Genomic DNA, 18,411 nt, shown 5'->3' with positions numbered 1-18,411 from the left:
TGGTTGTGCCATACCTACCATAGCACGTAAGCAGCGTATCCTTTACTGGAGCTCATAGTTGTTACAGCAGGAAGGATCTCATTTGGAGTTTCACTCAAGTCTTCTGAGTGAAGATGTATGGGAGAGGCAACTGCAGCAATTAAGTGCGCTGCTTCCCGTGCAGGTTACCTGTAGATACTCATCCTTGAGGAAATTCAAATGATTATTTTTACCCTGATTTTACTCGGTTGTTTTTAATTTAAGTAATTTTTCCTTAAAAGAAACCACGACTGAAAGGTGTTTTAATTAATGCACCTTAATTACAGAGGCAAATGTTATGTGAAAAAGGATAAGTTTAGATAAAACTGCCTAAAATGTAACTAAAACAATCGAAAAGATTGTTAGAAGACTGACGCAGGCAGCCCAAGATTTGGCAGAACTTGGTTTTGAACCTTTCATTTTAATTAATAAAAAGATCTAGAGATTCTTTTTTTTTTTTTCTTGTTGATAGGCTATGCCACTCATCTGTTTTGGCCATATGCTAAGATATATATGTATGTACACTTGTTAACTGTTTTGTTGCCTGTGGAAGAGCTCTGAATTTCTCCTTAAAAGCAGTCTTTGAATCGTGAGTCAGGACCGTTAATGCTTGTCTACAAAAAATGCTAGCCGTTAAATAATGAGGGGAAGTCACAGTGTACCTTACTTGACAGATGTTGAGCTTACCCGAGCTCAGAAAAGGATTTTCATGCCAAAATTTGACTTAGGAACACCAAGTCCCAGAGAGGTTGTGGAGTCGTCTTCTCTGGAGATATTAAAAAAAAAATGCCTGCACACATTCCTGTGCAGCCTACTCTAGGTGAACCTGCTTTAGCAGGTGGGTTGGACTAGATGTTCTCCAGAGGTCCCTTCCAATCCCAACCATTCTGTGAAGTCAAACTAATTTACACATCTGATAGGATTCACAAACAGAGATAAAATTACTTGGGTAGATTTTGTTTCTGCTATGTCTGACTTCCATCTAGTTGCAAACATTTAATCTATGTTTGTTTACAATATTCAAGTTTAGATGCATTAATTTGCTTGCTGTTCCTGCTAACACTTTTCACACTGTTTTCTCACATGACTGTCTTCTTGCTAGCTTGATAATTATCCTGGGCAGGATGAGAATTCATGCCTTAGATCCCATCTAAGTAGAAAAGGCAAACTGCTTTAGTGACACTGGTAAAATTAAACCAGTTATCTCCTGACACATTCCAAGGTCCTAAAAAGCCCTGTGTTTATAAAACTATTTCTTTTTATGTTGGGGATACTCCAAGCCAGTTTATCCTGGTGTATTTCTTGACTACTATAGTTCAAACAACACAAAACTTGCTTGCTGACCAGGACATGGGTAATAGACTTCCATGATGATTTTGGAAGAGCTGGAGCTATCTGAGAAGCTGTAGCCCTTGGTTGCTCTCCAGCTGCCCTGGCTGGAGGGGTACTTGCCTCACATCCTTTTAGTTGAGCCTCTAGAGAGTCTTCTGGGAACGGTCCCTAATTCCCTTCAGTGAAAACTGTCTGGATTAGCTCATGACTTGTACAACAACAGTTTCATCTACAGAGGACGCACTGCCCAGAAGTGTGGAACAGGGTATCTGGCAGGATCCGCTGACGTGTCTGTTAAATGAACTGGTAGTCTCAAGTGTGGAGTAGTAATAAAGTAGTATGGCTTTTAATTTCTCCACCCAGTCTAGCTAGATCTGTGAGTAGATGTTTAACTACTTATTCAGTTATTCTGTAAACTTTGTGGATAGTGGGAGATATGTTACTAATTTGCCGTGCTGAAAAAATGTAATTGGAATGACCATGACCCATTGATTCATTTTGAATATCCCCAAAAGAGTACGTGACCCGTTACTACTTGATAACTTCATTTGCACAGAAAACATTATATCAATAATATTTTGTCAACAATCTGTGAAGTGCTCATCATGTATTCAACTTCAAAGTTTGTCCTCGTTAACTTAAATAAAACCTGAAAGGTGGTTCATAGTTGTCGTGCATTGGACGAGATGTGATCCCTCCAAGTTATAGCACTCGTTTTAGATTCTTAGGCTTTCAAACTGGTGCCAGTCCACAGGACTTAAGATCTTGGAATCCAAAGCATTACCTCCATGTAACTGTAAAGCTGTAATATAGGTATGTATAAAATAAAAATAATTATGCAAGAACTTTATGTCTTGCTTTACAATGTGTAATTTATTCATGGCTGGAAATACACAACGCATGTCTTTTGACGTGCCCTGTTATGTTTTATCTGATGATCTTAGTTGATTTAGTTACAGCACCATAACATTCAAATTTTTGCAATTCTGACCACCATAGCATCCATTCATGATTGGGACAGATTTCTGGTGATGACTTATGTAGAGCTCTATGGTGCTTTACATTAGATTATGTAGTAGCTCAGTGAATCAAGGAAATATGGTAGTCAAATTATGATTTTTTTTTTCTTACTTTTCATAGGGCAAACTATGTGCAGATTGTGCTTATTATTTCTTTCCTATTGAGAATGTCAGTTTTGTATTGGTGAGTTCAAACTTGGTCCAGAAAGGCTGTTGCTTAACATGTTATGTAGATTGGAGTGAGTTTTGTTATTGAAGGTTAACATTTGCAGTCTACTAATATGTATTGCAAAGCTATCATTAAAAAATTAAAAGTTAAGCAGATAAAAATGTCCAAATAGTTGCTGAAACCCAAAGCTGGAAAAAGCCTAGAAATATGTTGAAGGAAAAACTGCCATAATAGCATGCAAACAGAATTTGTAAGTCTTTATGAGAACGATATCGAGTAGTCATACACCTGAGTACTTTATATGTGGTAGGGTAGTGGGGGTGTGATTTAAGTGGCTTGCACTGAAAGTATCTTAAAAGATGTTTTGCATGTTCTTTAAAAGATAAAACAGTTGATGAGCTTGGATACTTCTGACTTGAAGTAGACAGCATTTTTATTATTACTTGGTTATATTATTATTATATTATAATATAATATATATATTATATATTTTTATATATGTATATTTATATATATGTATATTTATATATATTTATATATAATATATAATATATTTTTATATATTTATATATTTTTATATAATATATATTATATTATATATATTATATTATATTATTATATATTAATTATATATTATTATTGGTTTTGTTTTTTAAATTCAGGGATTGTCCAGATACATTTTCATTCTATCATAGAGTTATGTTGGAAAATTTAAAAAAATGGCTTTGGAAGAAAAAAAAAAAAACAAAGCACATTTGCATATTTAAAGAGTTATCAAGGGAAAAACAAATCTTTTTGTTAGTTCCTGCTTTCATTGAAGACATAGAGGTTGAAAATTCCCAAGTCACTGTTATATCTCATTAAATTAGATGGTGGAAGTTGTGTGCATCATCTTCTCTTTGAATACAGGGCCGTTAAATAAAAATACAAGATTACTTCCTCATTAAGAATTTTAACTGACTACCTCTTATTTTTTTTTAATGTAGCATTTTTCATATTTCTAATTCTTGTGTAAATCAGCAGATGGGAACATTTTGCATGTGAAACTTCAGTATTATTTAAGGAGGGGTAAATGGTGTGATAGTTTCCTCATTGGTACTTCCAACATAAGTTTATCAATTAACAGTTCACTGCAAATATCGGTTAAAAAGTTCCCACCCTCCTGATCCTGAGTTCCTATGAACAAACATTCCTGTATGCACTACTGTAATTTCCTCGTTTCACCCAGGGAGGGTTTTTGCGTAGGTGCTGTAGAACCAGGTGATTGCTTTCCTTCCAAGTCCATAGAACAGTGGTTTAGACTTAAAAAAGAAAATGAATAAGTGCAAGTAATTGGAGATGGGAGAAAGTGATTACGGTTCTTTGGCACTATCTTTGTAGACAGATTGTTCCTTTTTCTGTAGAAAAAAATATGACCAGTTTTGAGTGGATTCATTTTAGATCGACACAGTTTAAACTTGACTCTTCCTTTTCTGAAGTTCTGTAGTTCTTTTATCATCAGTTCTTTTACAATTCTAATTCCTCCCTGGAATCTTCTGTAGTTTTTTTGTCATACAAACCTGCAGAAGGGAGGTTTGGAGAGTAGCATTTCACCTGAGGTACTTTGGGGTTGGGAAAACAGAGATTTGGTCTTCCATGTAGAACAGCTATTACCAGGTCTAGCAGCTACTGCAAGCTGCTTTCAGGACAAACTAGCATGACTTGGTAACTGATTTACATAGTTGAACATAGCACTGATGCAAAATCCGTAATAGACAATCAAAATCTGTCAACGCAGAAATAAATTTTGTTCCTAAATAGGTTGGGAATGCAGGGAAATAAAAGGTTTTCAGCATATTCACGTGGAAGATACTGTTGTTAGGAATAATATAAGGAACTAATGGTGCTTATTCCTTCAGCAGTTATCTACAGACAGTGCACCATTGCTGTGATTAGGCATCTCAGTGTGGGAACACATCCTTACAGCTGAAATCTATACATCCCTCAGAGATTGCCTTGGAAGCCCAGAGTAAGACAGTGGAGCCACTCAGGGCAAGAGATAGAGAAGAAAGCTTTATGCAGCTAGGACTGCATGCGGATTCTGGGTTGTCTGAATATAATTACTGCTCTGGATTTATCCAGAATAGCTGTAATCTTGTGAAACATGCCACATGATTTTTTTTTTTTTCTAATGGCATAAGCAGACATGATTTTAGGTTTACGTCTTATCCAAAAGATTTAATTTTTATTTCCACAGTACCCTGCTAAGCTGGCTAACAAAGTCTTAAAGCTTTTGGTATATTAACATGTGTGATATAAGAGTGTAAGCTGTTAAATACTGCTCAGATGCTGAAGCTGAAGGATGCATAGATGATATTCAGTCTAATGGAAAAAAAAATGAAAAATTTGAGCTAACAAATCTGTTCCATTTGTGTTTCTTACTCTTGGCTTTTTATAAAGAGAAAAATGCAGTAGGCTTTATACTAAACAGATGCAGCTAATATGCCTGAAGTGTTGTGTTCCATATATTTAATAAATTATGTTGTAGGTGGGGGTGTTTGCATACTTCTGAATTATTCACTACAGCATTTTAGATAATTTAGCTTTGTATCTCATTTCTAAACCCACTCTCAATAAGTTAATATTTCAACCACAAACATCCAGCATGTTAAGAAAAGGATGATTTTAGGGGGAGGGAGGAAGAAGGGAACAAAGCAGCTGGCATTCCTTTTGAATTTGAAGAATAATTGAAGATAATGTATTGTCTCACACGCACCAGAACTGTCTTGTGGATCCTCAGCTATTATCAGTTGGCATGTCTCCAGTTATTTGACTTAACAGAGCTGAAGAACAAGCCCCAGTTATCCTGGGATCCAAAGTGACAGAAACTTTTGAAAAAGCAACTGAAAATAGTTGAGTTTATAGACTTGACTCTGAAAAAAGTAATAAGTGGTGGCTTTTCTGATTGAACATCAAACAAGTAGGGGTGGTTAGAAACAAAATGAATCATCCTTGATAAATGTGGAGAGGTTTCTCATGTCCCCACTGGTTTTTTTGGTCAATGTTTCTATGTAATTTGACATGTAGAATGGGCTGAAGAACTATTCAAGCAACAGGTCAGCCTTTTTATTTAAATATCTTGCTTTTAACATTGTAGATACCATTGAGATGAGTGCTAGTAGTATTATCCAAAGGAAGGTAGCTGGATCTTGATATTCTCTGATTGACAAGTATTTATCCAAGTATATACTCTGCCTGTGCTGTAGCTTGGGGGTAGAGAGAATGTGTGCAGCCCTACGCTGAAGTTCTGCTCGCAAAAGGCATTGTACAACTGGTGCTATGTAGTTCCCAACAGCTTTCCCAAGGAACTGTGCTCATGGCGAGGCTGTGTCGAGTGGTGTTCCCCAGGAATTGTACTTTACGCCCAAAATGAAGGTGGTTTCAAGTGCATGGAAGGTCCTGCTAAGATGTTCATGCTGGTTGTGGGGGGAAGGGGGCGTTTGTGTGTCTGCCAGATGCAGCCTTTCAAAAAATACGCTTTCTGGAATGCTTGGAAGTGGCAAGGAGGGAAGGTTTCTCCTTCCAGAAGCCTGTTGGGCTTATGATCTGTGTAAAACAGTCTTGCACTGATTTTAAATGTCCTGACTGATAAATGTATCAAACATGGAAAATGAAAGGCTGAGTTGGGGAAATACCCACAAAGGGCTTATATTCATCATTCAGAGGAAGAGATGACAGTTTAAAAAACAAACAAAAATCCCAAAAATATTAAAAAAAGAAGAATTTTTGGAAAACACAACTCAGCAGTTGTTTTCCCACTCCAGACTACTACCATTCTGAAATATCTGCTGCATATAAAAACTAGGATTTCAGACATCCTCTTGATTCTGTATTGCAGAATGATGAGCCTGTGACTGCATTGCTTGTACACCAGCTCTCCTAAGCTGGAGATGTAAAATGAACAATTGTGCACACCGTCTTCAGCCCAAAATCTTTGTCTGCTTTTAAAGTGGCAGCAGCCATCTTAATGTGTAATTTTCTCTTTATAGTATTTCTAATCTTTCACTTGACTATGAATTATTGACTGGCTAAAACCAACTTGTCACACATCTAAAGGAAAGACAGGCAAGAGAGTAGAATCTGATATTTCTACCATGTCATGGACTGACAGAATCAACAGGAGAAGCAATAGTAAAACCCATGCTTTTGTCAGTGAGGTGGGTGGATCAGACCCTGAGCACACGGCAGAAACAGATTGACGGAAGAAGAAATCTCTGCTCATCTTTACCAGTTAGTTTTGTGATAGTAAATGCACTTTTAAGGTGTGTGTCAGCTGGATCTTGCAGAATAGAAATGCCATCGCAAAGCGACTAGGGAAATCTTTCTGTGTCAGAATGATGAGTGGAGCTGGAGACATTGCAAACGTGATACTGATAAAAGAGCATGGCAGACAATAGGCATTTTTTGATGGAGACATACTCCTGGATCTTTGTTTTTCTGAGCAGCTTCTGTGGTGATTTTGAGCCTGTCTCTAGCCAGGCAAATGGTCATCTCTGAACCATGAACTACATGAAACTTATTCGAATGTACATTAATTCCATCCAATCAAAAGATGACTAATGAATATTTTGAGCAAATGTAGTTTTTCATGTAGTGTGTGAAACTGAACTTTTGAAATTTGTGGGAGCGTATGGAAGCTAATAAGTTTTGATTATATTTGGTAGGTTAATTCATTTATTCCATAGTTGAAATGCATAGATTCAGAACGTAACAAAAAATGTACTTGAATTCCACGAAGTGAATCTTTCTAATTTCATATGTTTTTGTCTGATGCCCTCTGTGTTCAGGAGTCCACAAGATGCAATAGACTTAATACAGCCTTTGAATCTGGTAGTTTTTTCTCCTTTTTGTGGTTTATTTGAAATTGTTCCATAGCAGTTGTATAAATAAGTGTTTTGATGGCTGTTTGCATATCTATCTTTCTATCTATCTGTCTGTCTATCTATCTATCTATATGTATCTGTGGTTTTGTGTAGATATTACTTTTAGCCTGTAGTACCACTGAGTAGTCTATCTGCTATGGAGGACTTTGAGATCTGTGCTTCTAAAGCACACAACCTTTGGGAAACTCCATTCTGTAGCTACAGAAGTGAATGACTGACATGCCAGCCTCGAAGTGTTTGCATTTGGCTTTGAAGTTCTTTGAGGCACGGACTATTTCCTTATTAAGAGTTTTCTGCTCAGCAAAAAGAGCTCTGTTGCTGGACTTCTGGCACAGCATGCTAACATGGTGTGCATCACTGGGGAGCTGATAGCTTTTGTGAAGATGCTAATTGGGTGATCTTGTTATCTTTTTACAGAATCACGTAAACCCAGCAATGGATTTTACACAGACCCCTCCGGGAATGCTAGCCCTTGACAACATGCTGTACTTCGCTAAACATCACCAGGATGCTTATATACGGGTAAGGCTTCTTCTCATCTTTGAGATCTGTGCGGTTGCCTGTTCACACTGATTATGCCCTGTTTACAGCTGACTTCGAAGAGCAGGTTCAGAATCCTGATATCATTAACAACAAACTCTAGGAAGGCAAACAGGATAACACTAAACCATGGCATAAGTCTGTAAAAGCTTTGGGAGAAAGCTGTACAGCTGCCTAGTCTGTCATTGCTGGGTCAATTATTATAGCTATTACCTTTTGCAAATACTACTTTTTGCTTAGGCCTGCAAAGAGAAGGGAGATGAGCTTGTGCCTTTTCAGATGCATGATGGATGTCCATAAGCTCAGAAAAGAGTAATTGTGGAGAATCCTCTGCCGTGCTCTAAGTCAACCAAAGACTGTCAAGGTTTTCTGTGGAAAGGAGACTTTGATGAGCAAATGCCTTGATAAGTGACTGAGTTGGCAGTGTCCTGAGAGTTAAGATGTTCCCACTAAAACTACCGCTGTACGTGAGGTAATGCTTGGAGAAAAATAGGTAAAAAGCAACGTGATTCACTTGCACCCCTTTCTGCCCTCTGCCCACTCCACTTCCTACATTTGTTGTTTCAAGGGTAGTTAAAGCAAGTTACGTGTTGCATCCTAACAAGAAGAGGCACACAGCTGAATAATACCTGCCTCTGAGCAGAACAGCTTTTCCTGACCTCTATTGAAGTTGAATGTTTGCCAAGCATAAACCTAGTGAGCACAGATGGGAGTAGAAGATAGTCTAGAAAGTCAGTGTCTTGAGATAGTAGGGATGGTTTAGCTTCCCCCCCCGCAAAAAAAAAAGTGCACAGGCAGACCTGCTTAAAGAAAGTGATGTATAGCAAGGAGGCAGTAGACACACCAATCGTTTCTACTAAGAAGTGGAGAGTGAACTTTTAATATATGTTATTGTCTTGTTTTTGCTCAAAGTAGAATAGTATCAAAACTCTGATAGGTTTGTAAAGGGCGTGCTGATATTCAGGCCAGGTTGATTCGTGGACATAATAGGAGACCACAAAATTGTCACATCTGATATTTAAACATATTGTTCTGCCTCAGTCTGATTCTAGCAATAATTGTTAAAAGAAACCATGGTAGCATGCCATACAGAAATATTTATCAAACTCTATAAATCCTGAAATTAATGGTTATTTCACATGCTGAGCAGTAAGTATGTTTTCTGGATAAACTATGCTGAAATGTGGTTTTGTTTATAAAAAGAGAATGGGTTACCTATTCTCATTAAAATTTGATAAGGTCTGGATGGTGCTACTTGATAGACTTCTTTGGAAAATTCTAGATTCAGAAAATATGCTTAGCAGGGATAGCCAGTGCTCCAAATGAGAGCTGCATTTTAAAGAAGTCTGAAAGAGTTTAAATAGGACATAAATTCTGTTGAAATAGAGTTTTCATTGACATCTCTCAATTTTTTCTTATTTTTCATTTTAGTGTTGCAAATGTTGTCTTAGAAATTGGGTTCAGCGTACCATGTAATTAGCCACTCTTTAGTAAGGACTTTAGTGCTGGCTCAGCTTTGTTTTTATAATGCAGTATTTTTGCTGCTGCATGACTGAGAATTTTTGCTGTTATTTTGAGATGCCTCTTTTTATTCTTGTATGGTTCCTCTTAGGAGAGTGTCTGGGTGCCTCATGTATTTCCTGCCTGAGAAAGAGTTACACGTACCCTAGAAATGCCATACGGAGGCACACTCAGATTAAATTGCTTGCCCAAAGCTGTTAATGCACCCTGGAGCTATGTCAGCCTACTCATCTTTCCTGAGTAGTTCTACTTAGTGGTTATGCTAGCATTGCTGGTGTTGTAGCTTGTCACTCACCTGCAGTGGTCCACCTTGTCATGTTAACAGCATGCTGAACACCTCTGAGATGAACAGTGTTGTGCGACTCCTACAGCATTGCTAGTCTTTGATCAGAAAAGACACCTGCTTTCTATCTTTTCATGTCTTTGACTTACCAGCTGGTGTACAGGAGTTTCCAGTGGGCCTGTTTCCTTCTCATTTTGAGTTTCTCGTTTCATATCTAATGTTATGTTTTCTTTGTGGCCTTTGGCTCCCAAAGCTCCCTCAACACCGGGTTGTTCTACACGTACAACCTGTTGACCTTGCTTATTTTTTCAGATACACTTCTACATCTATACTCTAACAAAAATTCTCTCTGTGGTCAAGGTTAAGTTTCTACATGAAATTGTTATTGATACAAATAATACTTGCATACTGAGCAAATTGTTTGACAGGACCTCTTCTCTTTATTTTCATTGTTGATAGTAATACTTTGGTTCCTAGGAGGAGAGATTATTTTCAACTTGGCCCTTGGCAATACAATTGATTGCTGTATCATGGTTAATTCCTAAGCCTCTAAATGAGATAATATCTGAGACTGGAAACCAGAGCTGGCTTGGAATGAACTTGGAAAATATGAAGTTTCTCCTGACAGAATGTGGTGTATCAAATAAAGACACTATCTGGAAATCATGATGGTTTCATTGAGTCTGTTGGCAGTCAGCACTTAATTGGGCACCATGAATCACTGCAGTCTGACCTGCCACTTGATTAGAATGCCCCAGCTGCATGGTCCTTAGTAAGGTATCTTCTTGTATTACTGAAAAAAAATGAATAAGGAGAAGTTAGAAGATACAACAGGTAGTAAGTAATCTCTTCCCTTTTCGTTCCTTGTTGTGCCTTTATAAGTGATTCTGCTTGGAAATAATTTGCATAATAAATGGGTTGGTTAGGTGGGAAGGATGTCTGGAACTGAAGTGCCCTTCAGGATGGGTGGGCAGTGGGGCTTCAAAGACCAGTTCCAAACATACGTATTCATAGGAAGAGTAAATACAATTGCAATGGCTTGAAGATGGGTGTGAAAGCAGTGAGGCAGATGGGTAGCTCTGCATCTTGAAAGCAGAAAGCATTTCAAGGTGAAAACATGGGTGTCACACCGTGAAGGAGGAAACAAAAATAGCCAAACTTTTTTCCCATGTTTGATTCTTTCTTACCTACTTGTCCACAATCCATTTCTCTCATTCACATTTCTCCTGTTGGATACTTATTCCTAAAATTACAGTAATATGTTTTCTTTACTTGCTGTCTTCCTTCAGATAAACACAGTGTTGTTTTTCTTTATTTAGACTCTGAGTTAATTGTTTCTGAATCTCAGTTTTTGTTTGCTATACAGTATTACTGGAGCCTCCAGAAAAAAGCTTGTTTAGTTGCGGGCAAATATACCCCATGTTTCTTAGTTTCCTGTTCAGTTAGCTTTGCCCTCTCTTTTTTATTAATTGTCTGGTGCTATCAGTGACTGATATGCACTGCGTTTTATTCATGTTCCAATTAAATAATCAATTGCTACCATCAGAGGCTTTGCTTTTAAAAGGTGGTGACATAGTATTTGGAATGCATTGATGGAACTGATGTTGAATCACTGCAAGAAATTCTAAAAGTTTCCACAGGAAATAATTGGCAGCTTCCCAAGCTACATAATTATAGAACAGAGTGTATAATTAAAGCTAACAGTGAAGAAAATGATTGGAATAAAGGTTTGTGACAGATAATATTTTTTTTTGTTCTTTTGGAGCAGACAAGTCCCCCCCCGGTTCCAAATTGCTCCTTTCCAAAACTACCTCGGCTTCACGTTCTACTAATTTTAAAAATAAAATTATAAGTTACCATTTAAAACAGACTTTATTCAGTGCAGACATCTTGAGATTTTTCTTACTGTTAACTTGTAGCAGTGTGCCTTCAAAACTTTCATGATTGTAAAAAAGGTATGAGAAAAACCTTTCCATGGAAATACTATTATGCCACTTTTCCTATTAGTATCTCAATTTATTGGTTCTTTCTCATTGATTTGTTTGGGAATTTGTCGTGCAAGACTATTCAGATCCATTTTGTTCCCATGATACAATGAGAAGTATAAATATATGAAACCGAAATATTTTGTGTGGTTTTGGGTGTCTATTCATTTGCTTGATTTTATTTTTCGTGTGCAGGCACTTCAGTGATTGCTAATATTGATGTAAAATAATGATATTTACTTAATTCAATGTAAAGTGCAAGCTAAAGGAACCGAAATGGAGCACTCCTTTTATTTGAAATCCAGAAAGAGAAATTTGATAGTTGTTGTCCTGTGTTTAAAAGTGCCATGTTTGTGCCTGGGCTGCTTCTGTAGAAATACTAGTTTTGCAGTTTTGATAAGCTGACCCCTATATGAGCAGCCAGTGTTCATTCAGATGTTCTTGACAGCAGGCAGGAAAATCAAAGCTGCTGCTCCAGTTGTGAGTGGACTGCCATTCGTCTTGGATCTTGGCTAATTTAATAGTGTTTCTAGGAAGAAAGACCAGATGGCATTGCGTAAACTGAATTCACAGCAACTACACCTTAGTTTCTAATGCACTACCATTGAAATATTCCCTTATTTTACATTTTCCTTACAGTCAGCCAACTATAGTGATAACCTTCATCTGAGATGGAGTGTAGGATTTTACTTAGAGGTTATTATATTTCACAGTAAGTCAGCTGAGTCACAAGTCGTATACGATACTGTCTCTGGTAGGGTCCACATTTCTCATTTTAATGAACTTGCTTTTGATGACTGATAAGTTGGTGACTTGTCTGTATTTTTTCTTCTGCGCTTATGACCAGCCATATTCCAGTGGGTCTCACTGGTTCTTTGTGGTGAGTTTCTGCGTTGAGAAGACACACACTGTGTCTCCTCATTTTGTATGAGCACAGGAAATTGGTGCTTGAGGCAGAAACTTAGCAGCTCTGGGGCTGAGCATTTGCTATCCACCCATTTGGATTCTGCCCAGCTGGCTACCCAAGTTTATGCCCATTTCTTTGCCATTTATTAGATTAGTAGGTTCTCCATAAAAAATAAGTGTTCCTTGGAAAGAGATCATTTTACTGTACCCTGAAATTCAAGTTCCTCATCTGTCGAAGAGAAGGTTTATCCCTTTTTCCACTGATTTTATCTATGTCATGCAAATATTTGTTAGAAATTAAGTGTAAAATTTTCAGTATAAAATATTGTCACCAGGGTGGGAAACCAGTGTGGAAACCCGTGCTAAAAAGTTGGGTTTATTAATCCCTTGGTATGTTTTAAAATGGATCCACTGCTACTACATTTTTGTGAGTGATGTGCAAGATATATAGTGGTATGCTCCTAAATTTTCTGCTCTTTTATTTAAAGCAAATTTTAAGTTATTAAAATGCTCCAAATCAAAACAATGTTTGGACTTTGGTTGAGCCAAGAGTTACTGTTATTACCTGAAAATTAAAAATTGAACTGGTTTAGGGTCAGTAGTGGAAAATCCCCTTTCCTCTGCATCTGCTGAGCTGGACAATTGGTTATTCACATGGCTGCAATGCAGAGACACTTCTTCCCCAGCAGCTACTTGAGTTGCTGCCTTTGGGAGGTTGAGGAGGGAGTTCTTTTCTTGTTGAAACCTTCAGAAGTCACACTGGAGGAGCAGTTTCTGTTTGCGAGTGCCGCTGATGCAGGCGGGAAGACGGTTGGCATCCTGCAGAGACCTTTCAGAACTTTAATGTGTTGAGTCACAGTCAGACTGTCTGCCATATACTTTCAAACCCATGCAGTTGTTGTACAGGAGGCTGCCTACACATCCTTCTGCCAGTTCACAAAGTCTCCTCATGCCTACTCATTCTAGCCTGATCAGATATGAGTAGTCCAACGTGTAATTTCAGCATTTTCTGAAATAAAACCGAGCCTGGTTTCTGACCTGCCTTTTTTTTCACCAGAAATGATAGGAAAAGGGATGTTATTTATTTCTATAGGGAGAAAATTGAACTTTGTTACGTGTGTCTTCCTGGTCTGTCTCATGAAGGAAAGCAGGTTTCCACATAACACCTTATTACTTAAGCCAAATAGTTCCCAGCCTGATAATGTGTTGTTGCCTTCTCTTTTCTCTGCCAGTCTTTCCATTTGCTGTTCTTACCTTTCACTCAGGCACCTAACTGTTTTTCTGCCTGGCTTTTGGGGTTTTTTTGGATTTGTTTTTGTTGTTGTTGTTGTTTTGTTGTTGTTGGGTGGTTTTGGTTTTGTTTTGGTGTTGGTTTTGGTTTTGTTGTGTTTTGTTTTGTTTTGTTTTTCCCCAAACATCACTCAATGTCTCTACTTTCCATACCAACACACCAGGGAGTTGTGTGATTTTGCTCTGAGGATCTCCGTCACTGATGGCAGAATTGCGGTGGGTCCCCTACAGTAAAGAGGCAAAAGCCTGGCATGGCTGGTTGCACCATAAATACAGAGTTAGTGCTGAGGGAGGAAGAGAATTGTAAGGGAGCCGTGGGACCCAGTGCACAGCCCTGTGTGCTGTGCGTTATGGGATACATATGATGGTGTTACAGCCCTACGTATGTTCAGATCGGGCTGGGGTTGTTCAGCCTGGAGGAGCCAAGGCTCTGGGGAGACCTTATTGTGGCCTTCCAGTACTTAAAAGGGGCCTATAAGAAAGATGGGGACAGACATTTTAGCAGGGCTTGTTATGACAGGACAAGGGGTAATGGTTTTAAACTAAAGGAATGAGGAAGAAATTTTTTACAATGAGGATGGTAAAATACTGGCACACGTTGCCCAGAGGGGTGGTAGATGCCCCATCCCTGGACGCATTCCAGGCCAGGCTGGATGGGGCTCTGAGCAACCTGATCTAGTTGAAGATGTCCCTGCTCATTGCAGGGAGGTTGGAGTAGATGACCTTTGAAGGTCCCTTCCAACCCAAACTATTCTATGATCATGTCTCACCGTTCATAGCACACCTAAACTTTCCCACCTATTTGGAAGCTGTTGGCTAAATGGGAACCTAATACAAAGGGCCCAGCAGTTGCTGGAATTCCAGCTGTTGTCTTCAGATGGTTTTGAATCATACCATAAGTTGCAGCAGCAGTGCAGAAAGATTTAGCTGTATTTTGTGGAGACAAGATCCCTCCACCTGCAGAGCTGAGATGTGTATACATGGGGAGAGAAGATTAGCTATGGAGTCTCACAAGTTTTCCCATTTATTCTGTGCTGGGAACTTTAGTTATGCTACTCTAGTTGCCAGTCTTGTTGATGTGCAATAAAGGTTGATGCTTTCGTAATATTAATATATCCATACCACAATAATGTTAGGGCACTAGTAGGGCCTGTTTCACATTATGAAAGAAAATTTAAAAACTTGCTATATTCTGCAGGTACCAAAGTGGCCCCAAGCCTTCTATCTTCAAGAAGAGACTGGACAACACCCTGAGACACATGGTGTGAACTGTGGGGTTGTCATATGCAGGGACAGGAGTTGGACTCAATGATCCTTGTGGGTCCCTTCCAACTCAGGACATTCTATGATTCTGTGATTCCCTCCTCCTATGCCACGGGCGAGCAAGAGGAGGATTGCAGGGAAGGCTTTGCCTTCTTATATTTTGTGGGACATGGAAGGAGAAGGAATACCTGGCTGGTGGTTTTCAAACTGGACCAGGTCAACACCAAATCACTCCCCACCTGCCTGTGCCTGTGGGAAGTGAAGAGCACATCCTGGTGCTGCTTCTGAAGAGGACGTGGCAGCTGGGCCTTCTTGTCTTTGGTCTTACCACCATGCTTTACAGTGATTTGGTTGGTTCTGCATGGAGCAGCAAAGAAAGGAGGAAGATACATAGTATTTCAAGACAAACTACTGTGTATTTAGTTTTTGATGGATAAGAAAGACAATACAATCATGCTTCACGCTAAGGTGTTTGCGTGAGAAACAAGATTTTTTGTTAGGTAGGCGACTGCAGTACCATCCAAATTTAGCTTGAGATAGTTTGGCACTAGATTTGTTTTAAAAGAGAAGGGGAAAAAAACACACCATAGTTTTATCAGAAGAAAACCAACTATTGGCAATTTTAAGCCATCCTCGTTAGAAGTGTTTTATGGCTGCAGAGTCAAACACTGGCTGTAATATTACCACGACAGTTTAAATTCACCTTGTTACCTATATATTGTTATGACATAATCAGGTGCTTTTCTTTTCCCTCCTGCCCTGTGTGACTGTGTCACTGTCTTCTGACTGCTTTTCCTTAGTGAGCTCCATGCCTTCTGCTCACAGTTCTCTGTGGGAGCAGCAGGCTACACTCCGCTTCTCACACAACGTGCTGGTTGTGCACAAAAAAACATATATCAGACTCTTCATATCTGATCCTTAACATGGTCTTATAACTAGTTGTCCCTCAAATAAGGCACAGCTTTGCGTCTGTGTTTCTTGCGTCAGTGGCTCCTTTCTTTTTCAGTATCTGTAGCAGGTCTCAGCTCTCATCTCAAATCTTGTCTTAAATTGCAATTCTAGTGCCTTCCTGCTGAAGGCAGACATAACCGTTGCTTTATTTTAGTTTTGCCATGAGGAATTTCTGTAATGCCTGAGGAATGTGAAGGAAGGCTGAGATCAGGGAGAGAGGAAGCATGGGAAATTAAAAATAAAATAATGAAGATAAAAAGACAGGTTAGGAGGGACAGTGCTGAGTGAAGTATCTTAGAGGAACACTGATGCTGAAGTTGAGGCAAATGACAGGCTGCCTTAGGAATAAGGCAAAATTAGTGAAGAGGATGAATGAAAACTGTGTCTCTCTAAAGTAGAGTCGCTTATCCTTCTCAGGAACCATATCCTTAGGACTTGCTTCCTAGAGTTATTTAAAGCATCTAAATGAAAAGGGAATGGTGAAGCCTACCATATGTGATAAGGAGGCTTAGGAAAAAGAAAAGCAGTGTCAAGAAAAGGAGGAGCATCACTGCAATTTGGGGCTATTAAATGCTGCCTGACTTTTCATTTTGGGTCTGAGGAGGCTTTTACCATCTTTACTAACCAGCTCTCTGAACCTCCTGATATTAACCTACTGCAGACTGCTAGAAAACTTGGTATCCATTAAAGCAGGATCATTTTAGATAGTACTACAAAATAGGTCTGGGGAAATGCTTCTTTTTAATAGTGCAGCAATGCTTGTTGAACTGTCTGCTGTGGGATTTATTATAAGTATTGCTGCAGCTATACTGGGTCTTGCCTTGCACTTCTGTATTTGCTTCCTAATCACAATGAGTCTCTATTCCATTGCCAGGCTCTGAGGTTGGTTCAGGAATCTAAGAATTACATCTGCAGTTGCTATGGGCAGAATACTTTGAGCCAATTTAATCTTTAATGTGAGGGATTAAGGGACTGGTTAAATTGATATTCCTTCCCTGTGAAGGAGGAATATTTCTGTCTGATGGTTTTATCCTCCTGGATTTTGATGAGGAAGCTTTTGAATATACCTGTCTTCAAAACCTTGTTTTTTGTCATTCATTACTCTTAGTTGCAGGTATAAACTGTATTATTGAAGCTGATGCAGATTTTTAAGTCCATGGTAGTCAAATGTGGAAAATTCTTAATTTTGTCCAGTGTCTCCCTGAGGGGCCGGTTTGTGCTCCTGAGGTATTTGATGGACTTGATGAATAATTCAATGGAAATTCATAAAGGAACACTGCCATAAAGAAGTTAGATTTTTTTTTTTTTTTTTTTTGCTACTGAAAATTTTGCATTATTCTTCTGTGATCTTGGCATGACACTTGAATTTATTTTATGTTGTTGTCCATGCCATTGGTAGATCTCTTGTAAAGGCATGTGGGACTTCTTTGGGTGATGCTGAGCACCACTGATTGTGTAACACACAGGGAAGTACAAAAGATCTCGATGTTAAAAACAACAACCTAAAATATTCTCCAAGGAGGAATATTCTTTCCTGTATCTCACTAAATGCTTTGTTGGACAATTGGATGTTGGAGGGCTGCCTTCCACTTCTTGAAAAGACTTTTGTCTTCAGAGGAAACAGGGTACTTCAGGCAATTCATGTGGCTAAACCCCAGAAGAAATTAAGCTCTCACCAGTTGCTACCTCAAATGTCTACTTTGGGAAACACAATTTTTTTGTTTGTTTGTTTGTTTTCTGATCACTCATTGGTATTGTTTGGCAATTGGGAAATGTTTCTCTTCCATTTACAGTAGGAATTTGTAAATAAGAGAGAAGAAATATTTATCGTATAAAAATGGTAAAAACTGTACAGATCTGTATTCTGCTACCAGTACTGTCAAAATCCCGTGCCTTAATAGGCTACAGAGTTTCATCTGTAAAATGTCAAGAAAATGGATAACAGTGGTTTCCGAAAAATTTCACCTCCTTGCATTTTTAAAAACATTTTTAAACTTCCTTTCTCCTTTTCTGCTAGTCAATTAATCACATTCTTATTGTGATATTATTTTGTTCTTATTCTGTGCTTCTCTCACTCTTTTTTCCTTCCTTTTTCTGAGCTGCAGTTTTTGGGTTTTGTTTGTGTATTGTGATTGTTCGGGTTTATTTGTTTGCATTTTTTGTGGGTTTTGTTTGTTTTTCTGCATTAAGAAAAATCTACTTTTAAAAAAAT

At 38.4% G+C, this 18,411-nt stretch overlaps 1 protein-coding gene across 3 annotated transcripts in view; it reads left to right on the top strand.

Moving 5' to 3' along the window:
* Positions 1 to 18,411, top strand: part of ELMO1 (engulfment and cell motility 1) — a 316,062-nt gene that overhangs the window by 135,613 nt on the left and 162,038 nt on the right. For all 3 annotated transcript variants that reach the window (XM_065628523.1, XM_065628524.1, XM_065628522.1), the window contains exon 15: positions 7,878 to 7,982. In XM_065628523.1, the coding sequence (XP_065484595.1) occupies positions 7,878 to 7,982 (105 nt within the window). The remainder of the gene's footprint in view (positions 1 to 7,877; positions 7,983 to 18,411) is intronic.

Source organism: Caloenas nicobarica, chromosome 2 (genome assembly GCF_036013445.1).
Source record: "Caloenas nicobarica isolate bCalNic1 chromosome 2, bCalNic1.hap1, whole genome shotgun sequence".
NCBI lineage: Eukaryota > Metazoa > Chordata > Aves > Columbiformes > Columbidae > Caloenas > Caloenas nicobarica.
This window is presented reverse-complemented; position numbering and strand designations above follow the sequence as displayed.